General features: G+C 57.1%; 2 protein-coding genes across 14 annotated transcripts; one reads left to right on the forward strand and one right to left on the reverse strand.

Annotated features, from left to right (window-relative positions):
• The first annotated feature begins 1076 nt into the window (after positions 1–1076).
• On the forward strand, positions 1077–15800 carry NUMA1 (nuclear mitotic apparatus protein 1). 3 transcript variants are annotated; one of them, XM_039732774.1, is made up of 24 exons: positions 1077–1353; positions 1482–1490; positions 2046–2128; positions 2217–2297; positions 2580–2664; positions 3062–3188; positions 3736–3890; positions 4234–4351; positions 5915–6032; positions 6366–6506; positions 6838–6960; positions 7998–10103; positions 10782–10823; positions 11722–11790; positions 11893–12003; positions 12084–12302; positions 12403–12521; positions 12618–12861; positions 13556–13823; positions 13937–14073; positions 14168–14377; positions 14733–14843; positions 14931–15092; positions 15288–15800. In XM_039732774.1, exons 1-24 carry the CDS (start codon positions 1251–1253, stop codon positions 15321–15323), a joined length of 4977 nt encoding a protein of 1658 aa, XP_039588708.1. In that variant the 5' UTR covers positions 1077–1250; the 3' UTR covers positions 15324–15800. The 3 variants fall into 3 exon arrangements, with proteins under 3 accessions (XP_039588708.1, XP_039588709.1, XP_039588710.1); XM_039732775.1 differs by lacking the exon at positions 1482–1490 and having other exon boundaries at positions 1078–1353; XM_039732776.1 differs by lacking the exons at positions 1077–1353; positions 1482–1490 and adding an exon at positions 1538–1700.
• Positions 15801–15937: 137 nt separating this feature from the next.
• Positions 15938–20509, reverse strand: LOC120513383. Of its 11 annotated transcripts, XR_005630257.1 has the most exons (7): positions 20152–20509; positions 19791–19893; positions 18318–18481; positions 17745–17922; positions 16939–17019; positions 16652–16790; positions 15938–16420 (listed from the first exon to the last, which is right to left on the reverse strand). XR_005630257.1 is itself a non-coding variant. In XM_039732782.1 (6 exons), exons 1-6 carry the CDS (start codon positions 20370–20372, stop codon positions 16704–16706), a joined length of 834 nt encoding a protein of 277 aa, XP_039588716.1. In that variant the 5' UTR covers positions 20373–20509; the 3' UTR covers positions 16475–16703. The 11 variants fall into 11 exon arrangements, 7 of the variants coding, with proteins under 7 accessions (XP_039588720.1, XP_039588716.1, XP_039588722.1 ...); XR_005630260.1 differs by lacking the exon at positions 19791–19893; XR_005630258.1 differs by lacking the exon at positions 16939–17019.
• Positions 20510–20513: the final 4 nt, after the last annotated feature.

A 20513-nucleotide genomic window follows, 5' to 3' on the forward strand; every position in this document is an offset into this window, starting at 1 on the left:
AGTTTTCCTGAGTGGCAGCCTTGGGATCCTGAGGAAACCTTGTATCTGGAAAGCGGTGTAAAGAATGACAGTTTCTGCCCCATGAAGTGCTTCTGTTGCCTGGGGATGTCAGGCTGCTGCTGAGTGTAGTGTGGTCAGGATGGAGCCTGTTTGCTCCATCCGGGGACCTGAGGTGGCTGGGCAGGGTTGGGAGGAATGCCTCCTTCAGGAATTTGTTCCCTGGGAGCAAGGGGCAACTAAAATCTACAGGTGTAATGGGCATCAGAGGTGGGATGAATCCTGGTGGTTAAGGAGCTGGCAAAACAAATTGAGAGGGTGTGAGGCTGCCATGCATTGCTTTCAAAACTTTCCAGTGGGAGGCTCACTGGGAGCTTGTCTACTATAATTACCTCCTGTGTGGGGTAAGAGAGCCTGCCTGGAGCAGGGATCTGCCTGCAGTGGGTGGGGAGGAAGGAGCTGCCTGCACCGCAGATATATTTAGTCAGACCTGGTTAATCTCCTGGGTCTGTGCTCCAGCTCGGATTAGCAGGGATCCTGGTGGCACACGCTCTCTAAAGAGGCCTGGCCATTGCTTGATAAAGTGGGGTGGCAGCAGGGCAGCTGCCACAGCAGCTGGCTGATCTGAAGAGCTCACAGTGGCACAAAGGGAAGTCTGTGAGGAGGAGCAAATCCTCATGCCAGCCCCTGTCCCAGGCCAGGTTCCTGCTTTTGGCACCTTGGGAGTAAGTGACAGTACTGAAGCAGTGCTGGTCAAGCATGATTGGTGTGAGTTTTGGGCATGCCATTCCTGAGCTGCAGTTGTGTTCAATAACCCTTGTGAGTCCTTTCCAACTCAGGATATTCCATGAACTGATGGCTGCTCAGAAAAGTGTAGTCACAAATAAGTGCATGAGGAAGCTTCAGCCTCCCCAAAATCCAGCAAGAAAAGCCCCGCGCTCCATGCACAGACTGGCTTCAGTGGTGCTTCCCAGCCAGTGGGGCCACCACAAGCTCCCTGTGCTGTGCTGGATGCCAGGGCTGGCAGGCAGAACAGGAGGCAGTGCCAGGGGGTGTCAGCTGCCCGGCTCCAGCTGCTCTCCCAGCAGGGGGATTCCGGGGGATTCCACTCCTGTGCATCGTGTGGTTGGTCCTGGCTCTGCTGGCCTTGGTGTGGGGGCAGAAGGCAGAGCAGCGCTCCAGAGCCAGCCCCTGGCTCAGCAAACCCTGCTGCACAAAACTCAGCCTTGGTCTAATCCCTCCAGAAGAAGTTAATGCAAACCCTACACTCTTCCAGCCACGGGAGCAAGGAGGGGGAGTCTGTGCTGGAGCAGCCGCTGCCAGAGAGGATCTCCTTCATCCATGGTTTCCTGCAGAGTAAGACCCTCCGCTGGTGCTGGGGAAAGCGACTGCCCCTGCTCGGTGCCCCTGACCTCTGAGAGAGTCTGGTCTGCTGTCTGCAGCTTCCCTCTCCACAAAGTGACCCCCTCACCCCACATCAACAGCTTTGCGAGGTGCCAGCAGCTTTCCTGCAGCAGCTGTGGAAGGGGAAACTTCCAGATGGAAATCCTTACCAGAGCCCGGGTTCAGAGCAAAGGAGGTCCTGGGTGTGAAGGGCAGGGTGCCAGTGGCTGCTCTTTTGATGCTGTTGGGTACCTGGAGTCAAGCTCTTCAAATCCCAGTTGAAAACCATTACCCAAGCAGAAATCCTGGGAGGGGAAATGGGAAGTTTCTCACACTCTTGTTCAGCTATTTCTGGAGGGAAGACACCATTTCCCACCTCATATCCCACCCAGAGATTGAGCTCTCTGTTTTTCCTGATGTTGGAGGGGAGATGCCAAGGTGGGGAGGCTGGGATTTAGGGTGGAATTCCAGGGAGGGGAATGAAAGTCGGTCAGAGTTAATGGCCAAGGCTGACCACTGGGATCTCAGCTCTGGAGCCCATCCTGCCCCATGTCCCTTCTCCCTGGGGATGCATTACAGTCCCCTCCTGGCCATGAGTGTCACCTCAGGGGAGGCAGTGTGCCCAGTGGCTCCTGTGTGACTGGGAATTCCGCTTCATGTTGCAGAGCACTGCCGGCACAAATTGGCTGCAGAAAACCTTGTCTCTGCACAGAAACTCCTGGATGGAGAGGAGCTGGCACTGGCCAAGGTAACTGCATGGCATGTTTTAGTCCCAGATGGCACCAATGTGCTTGTGACTGGCCTGGGATTAGTCATGCTTTCCCTCCCTTGCTCAGGTGGCTGTGCTGCTCCTGTATCACACCTCCATGACTTCCAAGAACTCTGGGGACTGGAATGAATTTGACTACAAGACCCAGGTAATCCCTTTGGGGTTCCTCCTCTGGATCTGGGGTGCAGGGGGAAGCAGCAGTTCCTTTGGGGGAAAGTGCGCTGAGACTTGCCCTCCTGGGTCTCATTGAAAGATGGTGTGGAGTGGGCACTGTGGTGCTCACTGGTGGTTTTGGGCTATCCAAAGCTTGTGGCAGACAAGTGTGGGCAGCAGCACAGGCAGGCAGGGAGCTGCCCACTGCCCCACGCCTGCTGTGGTGCTGCCTGTGACCTGCGGCAGAGCCACTAACTCTGCAGCTCCTCCAACACAGGTTGAACTAGCATCAATTGTCAAATTTGTGCTGGATAATGAGGAGTGCCTGAATGAGAATCTGGAGCCATTTCTGCAGAGGAAAGGTAAGTGCTGGGCCCTGGCTTTTCCTTCTGTTTGTGCTGCTGTAGCTGCCCAGCCATAAAGGCAGCTGCACAACCCAGATGCGCTCAGCTACAGAACAGTCCCCTGTAAACTCCAAGGGTAGGGCTACCTTAGATCTGCTGGCTCTTCCCACTCAACAGCACCTCAGCCTTTCCCTGCAGGAGAGGAGCAGGTGGGATGCTGACAGTCTTGTGGGAGCAGAGTTGCTGGGGAAGGATTGTGGAGCAGGAGGGATGGGAATGGAGGGCAGGTTTATGGCTTCCTCAGTTGGCTGTTCCATCCCTACTGGAATTTGTGGTTCCTGTGCCCCTGAGATTTCAGCTGCTCAGCTTCTTAGATATTAAAGATCACAGCCTTCTTCTCCCTTTTTATTTCTAGCAGAGGCATCCTTGTCCAATGTGTCCAGCAGCAGCTCTGAGGAGCATTCCCCACTGTTCTCTGTCCCGCACAAGCGAGAGGTGCATTTCCTGGAGCTGCAGAGGATTGCCTCCTTCCCCAGCACCAAGTACGTGCCCTGCCTCCTGGCTGCCAGGGGAAATGAAGGAAGGGAGGAGTGGGTAGGGCAGCTTTTGGGACCCACAGACATAGCCAGGCTGCACGCTGACTCCCTGGAATGCCCTGTTCTGCCTTGGTGCTCTCCTGCTGCATGTTGCTCAGGCATGATGTGGGGATGGATGATGGAGGTGAGCATGGGCTCCAGCTCCTTTTAGAACCATGGAATCGTTCAGGTTGGAAAAGCTCTCTGAGACCATTGAGTCCAACAGTGCCCTTGGCACTGCCAAGGCCACCACTAAACCATGTCTCCAAATGGAGGCATTTTTCCATTTGTGCCCCTGGAGGCCTCCAATGAAAGACCAGCTTTTATATTACCTCCTTTATGGAAATTGTTTTGAATGTGTGTTGTTTTGTTTCTAGATTTTTAAGGCAGCAGTTCCTTGCGGATCTAGGCAGGAGAACCTGCCCCAGAGATGGGAGTAGCAGAGTAGGTGTGGCTGCATGGGGCCTGTGCTGGCTCAGGATAATCCAGCTTGTGTGTGTGTGTCTCCCTGCAGCCTGCCCAGCACTCCATCTTCACCCATGGGGGACATCATGCAGACCCCCCAGTTCCAGCTGCGGCGGCTGAAGGAGCAGCTGGCTTTTGAGAGAAAGAAACAGGAGGAGCTGGAGGTGGAGGTGGCAGAGAATCACAAGCTTGTCATGGAGAAGGGTCAGTCCAGGACATCCTGGGGTGCAGGGAGGGCTCTGTGGGGCAGAGATTTCCCCTTGTTTCTCTGACTTTTCTGTTGTGGTCCCACCAAAACTCTGCTCGTGCATGGTCCATCCTGCCATGCCACAAGTGAGACTCCAGGTTCCTTCTTCCATCTTGTATTCCCTTATATATCCTGGGCAACAAAGGCCATGACTGAAGCAACACCTATCCTGAGCAGCAGCACTGGTAGCCTGGCTCTTTGATCTCCTGCTGCACAGGGTTTCTGTGCAGAAATGCTGTTGTGGGGGCTTCAGGTGGCATGAAAAGTTGGTCACAGGCCCTTTCTTGCCCCCTTCCCCAGATGCTCAGATCACCACGATGCAGCAGCAGATTGATCGCTTGGTGAAGCTCAATGAGAAGCAAGCTGAAGACCGGCTGGAGCCCAAAGAAATGGAGGAGCTGAGGGAGAAGAATGAGAGGTAATCCTCCAGGAACATCCACTCCTTCCTCCTAGGTGGGATCTTGTCACTCCCACATCCCCAGACTCTATGTTGTCTGTCTCTTCCCTAGCAGTGCATGAAACAGGGGAGAAAGCAAACCTTCTTGTTCCTCTGCTGCTGGGGAGAAGACAGCAGGCACAGAATCAAAAAAGAGTCTGGGTTGGAAGGGAACTTAAAGCTCATTCCGCTGGAATGCCCTGCCATGGGCAGGGACACTTTCCACTAGACCAGGTTGCTCCAAGCCCCCTCCTACCTGGCCTTGAATACTTCCAGGGATGGGGCAGCCACAGCTTCTCTGGACAGCCTGTGCCAGGGCTTCACCACCCTCTCAAGGAAGAATTTCTGCTCAATAGCTGATCTAACCCTGTCCTTCGTCAGCGGGAAACCATTCCCTTTTTTCCTGTCACTCCAGACTCTTGTCCAAAGTCCCTCTCTGGCTGTCATGGAGCCCCTTTAGGTGCTGGAAGGTGCTCTGTGGTGTCCCTGGAGCCTTCTCAACTCCAGGCTGAACCACGCTCAGGTCTCTCCCAGTTTGTCTCCAGAGCAGAGGGGCTCCAGCAGCCCTTGGAGCATCTCCTGTGGACTTGCCCCAGCAGCTCCACTTCCTTGTGATACTGAGGACCCCAGAGCCGGAGGAAGCTCTGCAGGTGGGGTCCCACCAGAGAGGAGCAGAATCCCCCTACTCCCTTGTTGCCCAGGCTGTGGGATCAGCCCATGACACAGCTGTGCTGCCATCACACTGCCCATGCCCTCAGGGCAGTTATGGCCTGCAGCCCATTTTTATTGCAGTGGGCATGGATCCAGTCCCAAACCATGCATCCTGTTCTAACAGCCGACTCTTGGCCCGAACCCTGCATGGGAGCAGCTATTCCTGTTATGTGAAAAGGGTGTGCTGACCTTGTGGGTCTCACCTGCCCTGGAAAAGGGGAAGCTTTCAGGGTGATCCTGGAACTCCTGACTCCAGTCCATTTCCCAGCCTTTACTTTGATCCTATGTACTGGGCTTTGTCACACACTTGAAATCACCTGTCACACTGCGTCCTGGTCTTTGCTCTGTCCCTATGCCATTGTTTACTCAGGAAGGCTGCCCAACCTCCACTGGAAGTGCCATGTCTTTTTTTGTCCTTTCCTCACCTATTTCCCTTTGCAGGGGGGTGGCTGGAGTCCCACAGCTGCCTCTGCTCTCACTTTGGAGCAGTTGGGCTTGTGCAAAGCACAAACATTGCTTCTCTCTACTCTGCCACCTATTGCAACTCAGTTTTAGAGCTGGGTTGATGGTAGAGTCACAGCAAGGCATGGAGATCGGCTGCCTCTGCTCTCAGTTTGGAGCAGCTGGGCTTGTGCAACATTGCTTATCCCTACTCTGCTTTGCCACCTGTTGCGACTCAGTTTTAGAGCTGGGTTGATGGTAGAGTCACAGCAAGGCATGGAGATCCCTTGGAACCTTTAGTTTCCGTGGCAATATCCAGCAGCACTGATCCCTGGTGATATCCTTGCCTGCTGCCAGCGTGCACCGCCTCCTTAACCACCTCCTTTCCCACAGCCTGGTGGGGCGCCTGCACGAGGCCTTCAGGCAGTGCCAGGACCTGAAGACTGAAAAAGCCCAGATGGACCGAAAAATCAGCCAGCTCTCCGAGGAGAATGGGGATCTTTCCTTCAAGGTATGGGGTGCAGTGTCCTCTCCATGTCCCCACAGCCCAGTTGCTTGTGATGGAGCCTGGCAGGAGGATTTGATGGCAGTGCTGCATGCTGGGATGTTTATGGTTCTGCTGATGCAATCTTTGACCCAGTGACCAAGCCTGCTTGGGCTCTGGATCCTGATCCAAATAGGAACTCTGGTGGGGGAATGGGGGCTGGGTGGAGCTGCCTGCATGTGGCAGAACCCAGGATGCCCATGTGTGCTGCAGCTCTTGGGAATGGGGAGTAGGCAGAGCCCTGAACAGCAAAGGCACGCTCTGCCTCTCTTCTGGACTGGGTGGATTTTCACTTGGCAGCTGCGGGAGATCGCCAGCAACATGGTCCAGCTGCAACGAGCCCTGAATGAGCTCTCGGAGGAGCACAACACTGCCATGGCACAGTCGCAGGAAAAGCAGCGACAGCTGGAGAAGGAGTTGCATGCAGCCCTGCAGGATAAGGTCAGCGGGCCTGGGGAGTGGTGGGTGCTCCCCCGTAGCCCCCTCCCAGTTGAGGGACATGCCAACTGCAAGCAGCGTGCAGCAGCCAGGAGCCTCCTGCCCATTTTTGCCAGCACACAAGGAGAAGCTGTGTAACTGTCAGCTCCTGTGGGAAGCCTCTCCCTGTTCCTAGGAAGGGTTCCCCATGGTGGAACAGGCTGCTGTCCTTGTAGTGGAGAGAGATAAAGCTGCTGGAAAAGCATGGTGTCAGTACTGAGTGGATGGCTGTGCCTCTCCTTGCTTGGTTGGTTCTTCTGTCTTGCACCATGCTCAGTCTCATCTCTGTCCCCAGAAATGCTCAGAAGAGAAAATCGAGATTCTACAGGGCAAGATTTCTATGCTGGAGGACCAGTTGGCCAAGCTGGAGGAGTGCAGCACCCAGGAGAAGGGAGAAGTCATGGGGGACATTTTGAAGGTACATTGGGGCTCCTGCAGCAAGGGCTTGAATGGTAAACTACTCCAGTTGGAGAGAGCAGCAGGTGCCAGGAGATGCATGGCAAAGCCATGTGGGGCAGAGCCTGCTGGGTAGGGGATGTGGGGCTGAGCACTCTGAGAGAGCTCCTTTTGGGCTGAATTTGCAAATACTGCTGCCAGGGAGCTGGTGGCTTCCCCATCCTCCCACAACATTAACTGGTTGTGAAGAGAGCATCTCCTGCATGGTGAAAAGAAGGTGTTGGGTCCAAGGGAGCAGACTGGCACAAGGCTGAGGGGAAAGCAAGGTGCCCTGAGGGTGTGATGGGAGGGAAGGCAGGCACTGGACAGCTCCCAGTGGGATGCAGCACATGGGGCTCTGGTGAGCATGTTGGCTACAGCCTGAGTAATACCTAGGGGGTGTATGTTTTGTTCCTGTAGTTGTCTGACCTTGGCTGGGCACCAGGTGCCCACCAAGCTCCGCTATCACTCCCCTTCCCAGCAGGACAGGGGAGAGAAAAATAAGATGGAAAAGAACTAGTATGTTGAGATAAGGCACTTTACTAAAGGAAAAAAAGGAAAAGTGAAAGTTTATGTATGCATAAGCAAAGAGAAAAGCTAATCTCTACTTCCCATCAGTGAGTGATGTTTAGGCACTTCCTGGGAAGCAGGGCTTCAGTATGTGTAGTGGTTGCTCCAGAAGGCAGACACTAAAATAATTACTTCCCTCCATTCCTCCAACCTCCCTTGGCTTTTTTATCTGAGCTGACATCATATGGTATGGAATATCCCTTTGGTTAATTTGTGTCAGTTGGCCTCATTATTCCCAGGCCCAGGATCTTGCCCACTCTGAGACCCTTGCTGGGGGGTGGGGGGATGGTGTTAAGAGTTCATTTTCCCTTGGGAGCTTTCACAGTGCTGTGCTTTGCATGGGTAGCTGGAAAGGCGTTGATAACGCACCAGTGTTTTGGGTGCTGCTGAGCAGTACTATCTCTGTCTCAGTCAGACCCAATACAGTCTCCCTGCTCTTCTGTTTGCCAGCTGGAGGAGCTGAAGCAGGAAGTTTCCAGCCTCACGGCCAAAGGACTGCAGCTGGAGGAGGAGAAGCGGCAGCTGGACAGCCTTGTCACCAGCCTCCAGAGCTCCCTCTCTGAGAGCCACCGGGCCCAAGAGAGACTGAAACAAGACCTGCAGGCACAGGCTGCCAAGGGCCAGGCTGAGCAGCTGGCTGCCCTCAGCATCCAGCACGAGCAGGCCCTGAGGGAAAGGGACTCTGCCCTGCAGCAGCTGCAGCAGGCCAACACATCCCTTAGCAGCCAGCTGCAGGCCGTGGATGAAGAGAAGGCTGCACTGAGCCGCAAGGTCGGTGAACTGGAAGCCCAGATCCTGGAGCTGGGTGCCCAGCGGCAGCAGGGAGTGGCAGCAGAGGCACTGAAAGCCCAGCTGCAGGAGCTGGAGGGCAAGCTAAAGGAGAGCCAGCAGAGGCTGGCTGAGAGGGAGAAGCTGGCCCGGGAGAACAGCCGCCTGCAGGAGCAGCTGCTCTTCCTGGAGGAATCCCTGCGGAACACTGAGGGTATATTGGAGGACGAGAAGAGACGGGCAGCCGAGTGCCTGGAAGGCAACCTAGCCAGGATTGCTGAGCTGGAGGCAGAGAGACAGCAGCTGGTTCAGGGCCGGGAGCCAGCTCTGCCGGAGCAGGGCAAGGAGCTGGCCACACGCCAGTTGCCAGAGGAGAGCCAGGAGCAGCCTGTGGGAGCCTCTCCTGCTGCCCGAGGGGAGGACGAAGAGTGCAGGCGGCTGAAGGAGGAAATGGAGGCGCTGAGCCGAGAGCACAGCCGGACCTGTCAGCAGCTGCAGGCTGAGCAGGAGAAGGTGGCTGTGCTGCAAGCCCAGGCAGAACGGCTGGCTAGCCTTGAGGCTGATTTGTCCAGCGCTCAGTCGTGGGCAAAGGAGAAGGAGAGCGAGGAGCAGAGGCTGAGGGCCGAGATTTCATCCCTGCAGGAGAAGATGACTGTGGCAGAGCAAACAGCAGCCCAGCGCGTGGCCAAGCTGGAGGCAGATGCCCAGAGAGCTGCTGAGGCACTGGAGGGAGTCTCCCAGCAGCTGTCCCAGGAGAAGCTCAAGTCCAAGGAGTTGGAAGGCACTGTGGATCAGCTGCGGATTGCAGAGAAGGAGCTGGTGTCCCTCCGCTCTGCCGTGCAGGAGAAGGAGAGCTGGAAGGAACAGGTGTCCCAGTGTGTCCAGGAGATGGAGAGGAAGAACAGCCTGATCAGCAACCTGGAGCATGACATCTCCATCCTCCATCACCAGGTGACAGAGAAGGAAGGGGAGAGCAAGGAGCTGAAACGCCTGGTTCTGGCTGAGTCAGAGAAGAGCAAGAAGCTGGAGGAGAGGCTGCGAGTGCTGCAGACAGAGATGGCCACGGCAGCCTCCCGTGCAGCTGAGAGGTGCTCATTGATGAAGGTGGAGGTGCAGCGGTGCCAGGAGGAGATGGAGAAGCAGCGGATGACCATCGAGGCCCTGAAGAGGGACCGCCACTGCCAGAGCGAGCGGGAGGATGAGCTGCGGCAGGAGGCAAAGGTCTGCCAGGACAAGTGCTTACAGAAGGAGCAGCTCCTGGCTGCTCTGCAGCAGGAGCTCGACAGCGCTCGGGCCAAGCACGCCTCCCTAGAAAGCCAGCACCACCAGGAGCTGGAGCAGAGAGCAAAAGCTGTGTCCACGCTGCAAGCCGAGCTAGCGCAGGCCAAGCTGGAGGCGGCTGAGGTGCCGTCGCTGCGGGAGCGGGTGGCAGAGAAGGACCGCGCCATTCAGCGGCTGCAGGCTGACGCAGCAGAGGCGGCTGCACAGCTGGCAGGGCTGCAGCAGGCCAACGCTCGGCTGGCCGAGGAGAACCAGGGGCTCAGCAAGAGCCGCAGCCAAGGGCAGAGGCAGCTCGAGGCAGAACTGGGCCAGGCCAGGGAGAGGCACGTGCAGGAGCTGGAGCAGCTGCGGGCATCCTCTGAGAAGCTGGTGACCAGCAGCAGGCAGGAGGCTAAGGAGGCAGTACAGAAGCTGGAGAACCTGAGTAAGGAGTATGAGAGCAGCAAGGCAGCAGCCTTGGAAGAGAGGAAGAAACTCCTGGAAGAGAAGCAGAGACTGACAAGTCAGGTAGGAGTTCCACTCCCAGCAGGAGGGATGGGGATGGGGATGGGGGAGCCCTCCTTGTTAAGGGGTGTGTTCAGCCTTCTGCACACCCCTTAATTCATGTCCTACACAGCACGGGGACTAGGGGTGTGGGACACATTTCTAGGTGTGAAAGAGACTGTCACGTTCAGGTGCTGGAGTGTTTCCAGAGAAGGGCAGCGATGCTGGGGAGTAATCTGGAGCATTAGTCTGATGAGCAGCAGCTAAGGGAGTTGGAAGGGAGGGCTAAGCCTGGAGAAAAGGAGGCTAGGGGAGGGGACCATCTCTCCCCTGAAAGGGTGAAACAGCTCCCTGAAAAGAGGATGCAGCCAGATGGGGGTCTCCCAGGTAACTTCTTCTCCCAATTAACAAGTGGCATGACAACAGAAAATAATTTCAAGTTGTGCCTGGGGAGGCTTAGGTTGGATATTAGGAAAAAATTCCTTCCCTGAAAGGGTTGTCCAGCCAAGGCACAGTCTGCCCACGGCAGCGGTAGAGTCCCTGTCCCTGGAGGGATTTAACAGACACGTGGATGTGGATTAGTGGTGGTCTTGGCAGCGTGCTCAGTCTCAGAGGGCTTTTCCAACCTCAGTGACTCCATGATTCTATGAAAAACAGCTTATGTCCCAGCTGTGTACTCACCTCTGCCTTTTGTGCTTGCAGGTGGAGCAGTTGGAGATAATCCAGAAGGACCAAACTAAGCAGGTAACACACACCAAGAGCTGGCTGCTCAGTGACAGTGCACAGCTCTCCTTGTTTGTCACTTCGTGCTGGAGCCACCCTCTCCTCTTTGAACTGTTCACAGTATGGACCCAGCCATAGAGAACTTAGCTCCAAGTCTCTGGGCACCTCCAGGGGGTAGCAATTGGAGTCCCATCCTGCCACCTGCTCCCTCACATTGGTGCCTGCAACTTGGCACGTCTTCTTGCACACCCCCGGCAGCACATACAGCAAGTGGCTGCCAGGAGCATCCAGGGCTCCTCAGTGTAGGACTGGCAGTGCTGTGATGGCTTCTCCCCCCACCTTTAACCAACACCCAGCTCTTGGCACAACTGATAGGAACAGCTGCACTCAGACAGCATGGTCCAGATGTGGCTAGAGCAGCACTGATTTCAGATGTGGTAGATTTAGCACTTGGGAAACAATGCTGGAAAAGCCACATTTCCCTGTCCAGTCCCAGCCAGAGCTGCCCAGGACTCTGCAGAGACCTTGTGGATATGACCAGGGGGCTGAGGGCTCCTCAAGCATCCCCTGGAGCAGCCAGCTACCTGTGTCAAGAGTGCTGGAAGACTTGTGGGACTCCAGATTGCAAGTGCTTGGGCACTGGGAACTTAACACAGGCTTTGCTTCCAGCACGTGGCTGCTCCTTACGCTTGGGTAGTTCCAGCCAGCCTTGCTGTAAGGATTAACATGGGGTGGCTGTCACCTTGCCATGTCCTGGGATCTTCCTTGGCAGTGGGTGGTGCTGAACGGTTGCCCTGTGGCAGGAAATTTCTTCATTGTGCCCTAGAGCTGGCTAGAGAGGAGGGGCTGTGCTCCTCCACAGTAGGATTGTAGTTTTGTGCCTGGAGCTCATCTCACCAAGCCATGTTCTTTCTTCCAGGTGGATGAGCTGAATAAAAAGCTGACTCAGCATGAGAAGGCCACCCGGACCCAGCAGCAGAGGGTTAAAGTAAAGAGGGAACAAAAACGTGGGGGCTGAGCCCTGGAGCTGTTGGTGCTGCCAGGGGGCTCACCTGGGTTGTCTCTAAGCCAGTCTCTTCCCTGCCCACAGGCACTCGAAGGGGAGCTGCAGGCAGCAGTCACAAGCCATCAGGAGAAGGTGGCAGAGCTGCAGGCACAGCTCACCCAGAAGGAGCAGGCAGCTGAGCACTACAAAGGGCAGGTATGCTGGGGGCTAGTATGGCTGTGCCATCCCTGACACTGCTGGGAAGCTTGACAGGATTTCTCTGCTTTATATCCTAGATGGAGAAGGCAAAAAGTCATTATGATGCCAAGAAGCAGCAGAACCAGGAGCTATCAGAGAAGCTGAAGGCCATGGAGCACCTGCAGAAAGAGAACACAGAGCTTCAGAGCAAATCGGAGAGGCTGGCCAAGGAGCTACAGCAGAGCATCCTGCAGGCCAAGGAGTCTGAGAGGAGCTGCAAGAATCTTACCAGCCAGATCCACAGCCTGGAAGCTCAGGTGGGTATGGCAGAGTTGAGCTTCACCCTCCTTGTCCTCGCTTCCATCACCACCTCACTTGGAGGATAGATCCATCCATTCCTCCCTGCTTCCCATTCAGGTGCAGGAACTCAGCAAGATGACGACTGCCACAGTAAAGGGACATGAGACTTCCAACCAGAGTGTGGCCGACCAGAGCACTGATAGCCTCGATGAGGCACAGCTGCTCAACTCCACCAGGTACCACATTAATCTGCTTCCAGCACCCCAAAAATCCACTGTTCCTGATGGCCTGGTAAGCCTGGCTGGTGCTACCCTCACCCCCTGTCTCTGCAGGAAGGCTACCAGCTCTCAGTTGGAAGTCTCAGTGGTGCCGTCAGACACTGAAGAGTCACCGCTGTCTCAGCGGCTGTCCCAGAGGAAGTCATCCCTGGAGAGTCTCTACTTTACTCCCATCCTTTCTGAGAAGCCATCACAGCTCGAGAGCAGCGCCAACTTCCCAGGAGACTTCTCACTCGACTCCGGGCGCAAGACGCGCTCCGCCCGGCGCCGCACGACCATCAACATCACCATGACAGATGTGAGCAGGGGGCCCCTGCTGGGGAATGCAGGGATCAGGAGCAGCACTGCAGAGGGACCCAGCATGCTGGGAACTGAAAATGTGTACTGGCAGCCTAAAGTCCAGCCATGTCCTCAGCTGATCCCCAGCACAGTGGGAAGCGGTGCAGTGTGGGGATTCTGCCCCTCTGCTCCACTCTGGTGAGACCCCACCTGCAGAGCTGCTTCCAGCTCTTGGACTCCCAACACTTGAATGACATGGAGTTGCTGGAGCAAGGACAGAAGTCACAGAAGCTCTCCCAAGGGCTGACGTCCTGCTCTGGAGACAGGCTGAGAGAGTGGGGGGTGTTTGGCCTGGAGAAGGGAAGGCTCCAGGGAGACAATAGAGCCCCTGCCAGTGCCTAAAGAGGCTCCAAGAGGGCTGGAGAGGGACTTTGGACATAGACCTGGAGTGATAGGACAAGGGGGAGTGGCTTCCTATTGGCAGAGGGCAGGGTTAGATGGGATATTGGAAAGAAATTCTTCCCTGTGAGTGGTGAGGCCCTGGCACAGGTTGCCCAGAGAAGCTGTGGCTGCCCCATGCCTGGAAGTGTTCAAGGCCAGATTGGATGCAGCTTAGAGGTGCCAGGTCTAGTGGAAGGTGTCCCAGCCAAGGGAAGGAGATGAGCTTTAAGGTCCATTCAACCTAAACCCATCTGTGGATTTTTCTCTCCCAGAAACAGGCAGAGTCTGAGAAACTGGTCTGCATCAAGAACATCCCATTGGCTCAGTCCACAAAAACATCTTCCCCTGCTAAGGGCCGCCTGCGCTCAGGTGCCTCCACCCGTTCCCTCACCAGCTTCCCCTCCCAGGAAACTCTTGCAAAGCTGGAAGCCTCCTCTCCAGAGACGACCCCTGGCAATTCAGTCCTGTTGGGCCTCCCTGGGTACCGACCAGCCACCCGCAGCTCCCTGCGCTTGCAGCGGACCAGCAGCTCCAGCCTCGGTGTGTGTGGGCAGGGTGGGCGCTTGAACTGCTGGCTATGGGGTTCTCCCCTGGCTTGGGGGAGTCAGGTCTCACCTGGAAGCCCCCCTCATCCTTCCTTGCTTCGGATTTAGGCCAGAGCACCATGAAGCTGGGGATGTGCCAGGATGAGCCAGAGCAGCTGGATGACTGGAACCGCATCGCAGAGCTGCAGCGGCGGAACCAGGCCCGCCCCCCCCACCTGAAGACCAGCTACCCCCTAGAGAGCATGGTAAGGGGGAGGTCAGGCAGTGCTTTGCCCAGAACTGGGGTTTGGGAGGGGGTCTGGCAATGGACAGTGCCCTTCAGCAACATCCCCTCCCCAGCCCTCCACCTCCTTGGGAACCATCACGGATGAGGATGTGAAGATGGGGGACCCAGAAGAGACGCTGCAGCGTGGCAGCAGGCGGCACTCCCAGATGGCCGGCAGCAGCCAGCGCAGCAGCCAGGCCCCCAGCCATGCCAGCAGCATCACTACCCGGCAGCAGAGGAAGCGCCTCTCGGAGGAGTTCGACCAGGGCCTTGACACCCCCCCGGTGAGCTCAGCCCAGTCCCCCATCTCAGCGCCCTGCTGGGAACAAGAGGTGTTCCAGGTTTTGAGGGAGCTGATGTGGCACTCTGGGTAACACCCCCATTTGCCACATGTTCCCACTGATCCTGGATTCCAGTGCCCAGTATTCCCAGCATCCAGTGGTGTGTCTACTATTCGGGATGCTCCCAGTGCTGGCAAGGAGGCCATTCCAGAGGCAAAGAGCTGAGCCTTCTGCCTTCTCTGGGCACTGCTACCCTCAATCACATCCCCTCCCTGCAACTCCTCAGTTCCCTCATTGCTGCCAGCCCACAGCAGGCTGATCCCCAGATGGCAGTACTAGCTGGTCCCCTGTTTTCCAGTCCAAGAAGCCAACCAGCTGCTTCCCACGGCCCCAGACCACCCACGACCACGGTGCGCAGAGCGGCTCCCAAGTCAGTCAAGACAGCAAGCAGCCAGCCCCAGCCACACCAGTAAGCTTCAGAGGGGAAAAGAGGGATCAGGAGGGACCCCTCTGTCCTGTCCCACCCTGAGCTAATGGTCCTGCCCCTCTTTTGCAGGCTCAGAGACGCCAGTCGATGGCGTTCAGCATCCTCAACACCCCCAGGGAGCTGGGGCGGCGCCTGCTGCGCCGGGCAGTGGCCCAGAGGAGCACTCCCACGTCCTCCAGCGGCACCCGCCGGTCATCCCGCATCGCCACCGCCAAGTCCCCAAAGGGCAAGGTAGGCACTGCCTGACCCCTGGGCACGCTTCTGAGCTCATGCTCACCCCAGTGCCCCCAGCTCCTGCCTTGGGTTCATGCAGGCCATGGGGAAAAGGGGGGCAGTCCTGCTGTCCCTGGGGTAACAGCAGGTCCCAGCACGGGGTCAGTCACGTTCACGGTCCCTAACCTCCCATCTTCGCTCTGTCCTTTCCAGGCCAGTCGCCAGTTGCGCAAGAACAAGCAGTCCTGAGGCTTCCCCAGTCCCTGCATTGCTGGCTCTGCCCTGGCCCCCCACCTGCACCCCCTCACCTCTTCCTGTCCCCCCATGGCCCAGGAGCACTGAGGGTGAACAGGTGGGGCCACCACACCACTGCCTTGCATATCCCACTGACAGCTGTGGGGGTGCCCTGGGCATGGCAAGGCTCCCTTGCCCTTCCTGTACCCATTGTCATCCCAAACCCTTCTGGGACCCAAGGCAAGGGGATGCATAGAGGCTGAGGGCTACAAACACACAGGGGTGCAGAGGAGGGGCTGAGCTCTCCCCAGTGATACTCTGCAGCCCCAGGTACAGGGACAGAGGTGAAACTTAGCATCCCTCGTGCCATCACCCTTGCTCCCTGTGTGTGGGACCCCCCCCCACCTGCCCTGTCCTCCTGCTCCTCCCAGGGAAGCTGAGGCAGCATTTTTAAATGTTTCTACTTGTAAATAAAGTGTATTTTTCACCTGATCTCGGGGTCCTGGTTTCTTCTTGCTACAGTCCACATGCACTGGAACCCTTACCACAGCTTGAGAGGAGGAAAAGCATGACCTCCTCCTTGCCCTATCACTGAACTGCACAGGGTGTCCCAAGGCAGGACACTCACCCAGGGAGCCTGCTGTACCACCAAGCAGTCAGTGCAGACTTCTGTCTTTCTTATTTTTGTCCTTTAACTTAACTCTTCTCCAGTAGCAACCCCTGCTATTACAGTGCTTCAGACCCCACCAAACCTGGCCATGGGGCTGGAAACACCTGCTCCTTCCTCACACCAGCCTTGCCAAAGATGTCTGGGGGCTGCAGTGTCTCTATCCCTTTGAGTACCTCAGGTTCAGCCCTCAGGGGTGGTGACACAGGGTTTGTCCCCAGCTCTGCTGTCCTCCTGCAGCCAGTGGGGTGAGGACAGGGCCCCTGGTGTCTCCCTGCAGTTGCTGGCATGCTGCTCTACCTCTGCCACACCAAAGGGCAGCTGGCAAATGGGGCAGGGCACCCAGGCATCAGGGGACAAGGAAGGCCAGGCTACAGCAGGTTCTTCTCCACACAGGGAGGCATGTGTGGGGAGCAGATTCAGCAGGAATTCAGCAGGATTCAGCCTGTGGAAAGGGAAGGTGATATGGTTGTCACAAGTGTTGGGATGATAGGGGGTTTGGACTGACACCCCTCCCTGATGGTTCTCATGGCAGCCTGGGAACACACTGTGATGCACCTCCAGTGCCAGGGCACCAGCAGGAGTGATGTGTCCCAGCTATGGAACTGCCACCATAATCCCCATTTGCTGCTCAGTGTCCCCTGGCCACCAGAGGACACCTCTGCCAAGCACCCACCTGAGCAGATGGGGCAGACACCTGTCCCCCATCACTGCTGGTCTGTCCTCTGTCATTCCTCCTGACCTCTCTCTCTTGGGGGCCACAGGCTCAGGCTCTTCCTTTCACCCTGGACATCCTTCAGGTGGCAGCTGGAGCCCTGCAGAGGGTAACGTGCTGGAGGTACCCTATACCACATTCTGCTGGCCCAAAAGAGTGAAGGGCTGGGCCCAGAACTATCTGGGAAAGACTGAGAGCAGTAAACAGCCAAGGTGAGGGCAGGAGAAGACAATGACCCATGGGATTACCTGCCAGCAGGGCTGTGAGCAGAGTGCCTGTCCAACTGCCTGCAGGTACTCAAGGGAGCTGCAGGGACTCCAGTGCAGAGCCTGGGGAAAAGCAGGCAGACAGTCTGGGTTGGAGATTTTAAAGCTCATCTTGTTCCAGGGACACTTTCCACTAGACCAGGTAGCTCCAAGTCACATCAAACCTGAACACCCAGTGCAGAGCCTGGGGAAAAGAAGGCAGGAATGACAGAGAGAGGACAGTCTGGGTTGGAGATTTTAAAGCTTATCTTGTTCCAGGGACACTTTCCACTAGACCAGGTAGCTCCAAGTCACATCAAACCTGGCCTTGGAACACTTCCAGGGATAGGACAGCTACAGCTGCTCTGGACAACCTGTGCTGGTCTTACCCCCCTCACAGGGAAGAATTTCTTTGTACTATACCATATAACCCTGCCTTCTGTCAATTTGAAGCCACTACCCCTTGTCTTGTCCTCCCAGGCCATTGTCCCTCTCCAGTTCTTTTGGAGCCCCTTTAGGCAGTGGAAGGGGCTCCCAGTTCTCAGAACCTTCTTGTCTCCAGGTTGAACAGCCCCGGATGTTCCAGCCTGTCTCCACAGTAGAGGGGCCCCAGCCCTCAAGAGCATCTCCACAGCCTCTGGACTCATCCCAGTTGCTCCACACTCTTCTGATGTTAGGGGTCCCAGAGCTGGAGGCAGCTCTGCAGGTGGGCTCTCACCTGAGAGAGCAGAAGGGCAGAATTCCCCCTTGCCCCGCTGCCCACAGTGGCTGGAAGCTAGCCCAGGACACAGCTGTGCAGATTCACTCACCTGGCACTGCAGGAGCTCCCACATCCTTGGCCAGCAGCTCGGGTGACCCTCCAGGGTGCTCGTGCCAGCTCTGGGCCTCAGCACCATCCAGACAGAGTGGCTGAGGTGGGTTGGGCTCCAGGCAGCCCCTTCCAGCTTCCACTGGCAGGTCCTCAGTTGCTTCTCCTCCCTGGATCTCCTGGGGATAGGGAGTGTCAGCCATGCAGGAGGACAAAGCTGTCGGGAGCTGGGGCTCTGGGCTCCAAGGAAGCACCTCCAGGGGTTCCAGGCCACACTGTGCAGGGACAGGATGGGGTGGGCCATGTAAATGCATGATTCAGGAAAGAAAGTCCTGTGAAAGGCAGGGCTGGAGCACCAGGGTCTGAGTGCTCAGCACCCTCCTGTGGGACAAGGAGAGGCCCCAGGCAATCAAGATAGGCTCTTTGTGCCCACCACCCTGGGCACAGCCCCTAGCTCAGCCCAGCAAGCACTTCCTGGGCTTTCCATGGGGCACAAGTGGTGTCCGTGGAGGAGCAGTCCCTTCCTGCTGCCTCCCCATGGAGAGGGATACATGGAAGTGTGAGAGACACCTACTGTGTCCAGGGGTGGCCGTGGGGGGTCAGGCTCCTGCCCCTGTGGTTTGCACAGGCGGATGAAGGAGAGCCCAAAGCAGCTGCATGGACCAAAGGGCTGGCTGCAGGTGAGCTGCAGGCTGCTGCAGTTCTGGAGACAGGCACACGACTGAACACGCCAAGTTCCTGTGACAAGAGCCAAGGTTTATTGATGGGCACCCCCTTTTATAGGGGCTCCAAAATTCCTGCACTTGAACACTTGATTGGCTGGGGTCTGACCACCACCCAGCTCCCTGCCCAGTTAGATGTCTGTGTTCATGACTGAGAGGGATTGGCTGGGCTCCCCTGTTTGAGTTCAAATCCAACTTCTCACTGTCTTACCCAGGGACTTGTTTGCTTCTACTCTTTAACGAGCTAGGCTGGTCGAGTTGGGGTCTGTTACAGCCAATTTTAACTGTGCAGCTTCAGACCAGCTGCAGCTGTCACAGCACATGGCGCCACGTCTGCTCCACCATCAGCTCTGAGAAATCTGCTGTGGGGAAGAGCAGCTGGGGTGGATGGGGCACAGCACTGCCCACTGCCCCAACACCACTCCTACCTCTGCTTGTGGCTCTGTTGCTGTGCCACCCAGGACACCTGGGGGATTATGGGCACAAGAAAGGGCAGGGAAGCAGAGCTGGTAGAGCTTTCCTGAGGCCATAAACAACCCTAACCCCTGGTCTACCTGCCCTCTTCTACCTCCTATCAGCCACATCCTATCACCAATACCCCATATCAGCTCCATCCCACGACCAGGCCCACAGCTCTTCCCTATGCCTTTTTCCTTTGGCTCAACCCTTACCTTCCTAAAACATCTGAACCCTGCAGTGATTCTGGTCCAGCTTCGAGTCAGCTGGTGTCATCAGTGTGACAGTGGGCACCAAGGTGAGACAGAGCTGGTCACAGGGCCAGCATCCCACCTCAAACTGCAGAAAGGTGCAGCTGTAGTTCCCTGGGGAGCAGCAAGAAGGATGGGACCAGGGGGTTCAGAGCTGCTGACCCCATTGTGGGGCATGGTCCTGGTTCCTGCACAGGAGTGGGGAACAGGGAATATCAACGTCAACACAGCCAATGGGCCTGGCTCTCTTTAGCCACAGCTCCATGCTCAGCTCCTGCTGAGATCCTTGGGGCAGCCAAGTCAGGGCCGTATGCTATCCTCACTCAGCAGGTTCTCTGCTGGGTACTTTGCGTCCTGCACACACAGCATCATGCACCAACCCCTCCCTAAACACCCTCCCCTCCAGCTCTAGCTTGTTCTGGACATGGGGAGAAGCACAGAACTCTCTGGTAACATACAGGAACATCCTCTTATTTTGAGAGAGCAAAAATGATGCAAATCATTGCCCTTCAGCTTAACAAGGTGAGGTAGTACTGCACCCTGTCATGCCTTGACCCACCTCTCCCAGGACCCCAGCAGCTCAGAGGGATCACCCCCACAGAGGAAGCCCCCAGGCACCTGGGAGGAGAAGGACACCACATAGCTGATTTTAACCAGAGCCATTTGGGATCCTTTGGAGACAACACTGCTAGTGGAACTTCCCTTCAGATGCCTCCGGTGCCTGGTGGGCAGAGAGGTGAGTCTGATGAGCTTGGGCACCTCCTGGCTTTAGAAACATTCAGCAGCTCCCCAGTCCCACCCCACCGCCTCGGTGCCCCCCAGACGTGCCCCACCACCCCTCAGGTTACCGTCCCAGCAGTAACCCCACACCTGACTCACAGTCCCGCAGCTCCCTCAGCCACTGCTGCGCCCCCAGCCCACCCCACAGCGCCCATTCCGCCACCCGGGTACCACCCACATCCAGCCCTCAAGTCCTCACCCGCAGTTCCCTTCAGCTCCACGGCCCGTGCTCCCAGAGCCACAAACAACGCCCCAGAGCTGCTCTGCCACCGCCGCAGCTCTCCCAGTCCTTCCCCACTTTCCCAGCCCTGCTACAGCCCTGGCTCTGCCCCGCAGCCCACCCGGTGCTCCACCCCCAGTCCCAGCCGCACCGCTGTCCCGCCGCCCAAGCCTCGGGACGCCCCGATCCCGCTCCTCCATCCCGCTCCTCCCTCCCGGCCGCGCTGCGGTTCGGCCCGGGCCCGCCGCGGTGCCTCACGGGGCAGAGCCGCGGGCGGAGCTCAGCAGCCGCCGGCCACCCGCGCCCGCTCCGGGACAGCAGAAAGGGGCGGGCAGGGCAGG

Source organism: Passer montanus, unplaced genomic scaffold (assembly GCF_014805655.1).
Source record: "Passer montanus isolate IOZ18808 unplaced genomic scaffold, ASM1480565v1 scaffold80, whole genome shotgun sequence".
NCBI classification, from domain to species: domain Eukaryota; kingdom Metazoa; phylum Chordata; class Aves; order Passeriformes; family Passeridae; genus Passer; species Passer montanus.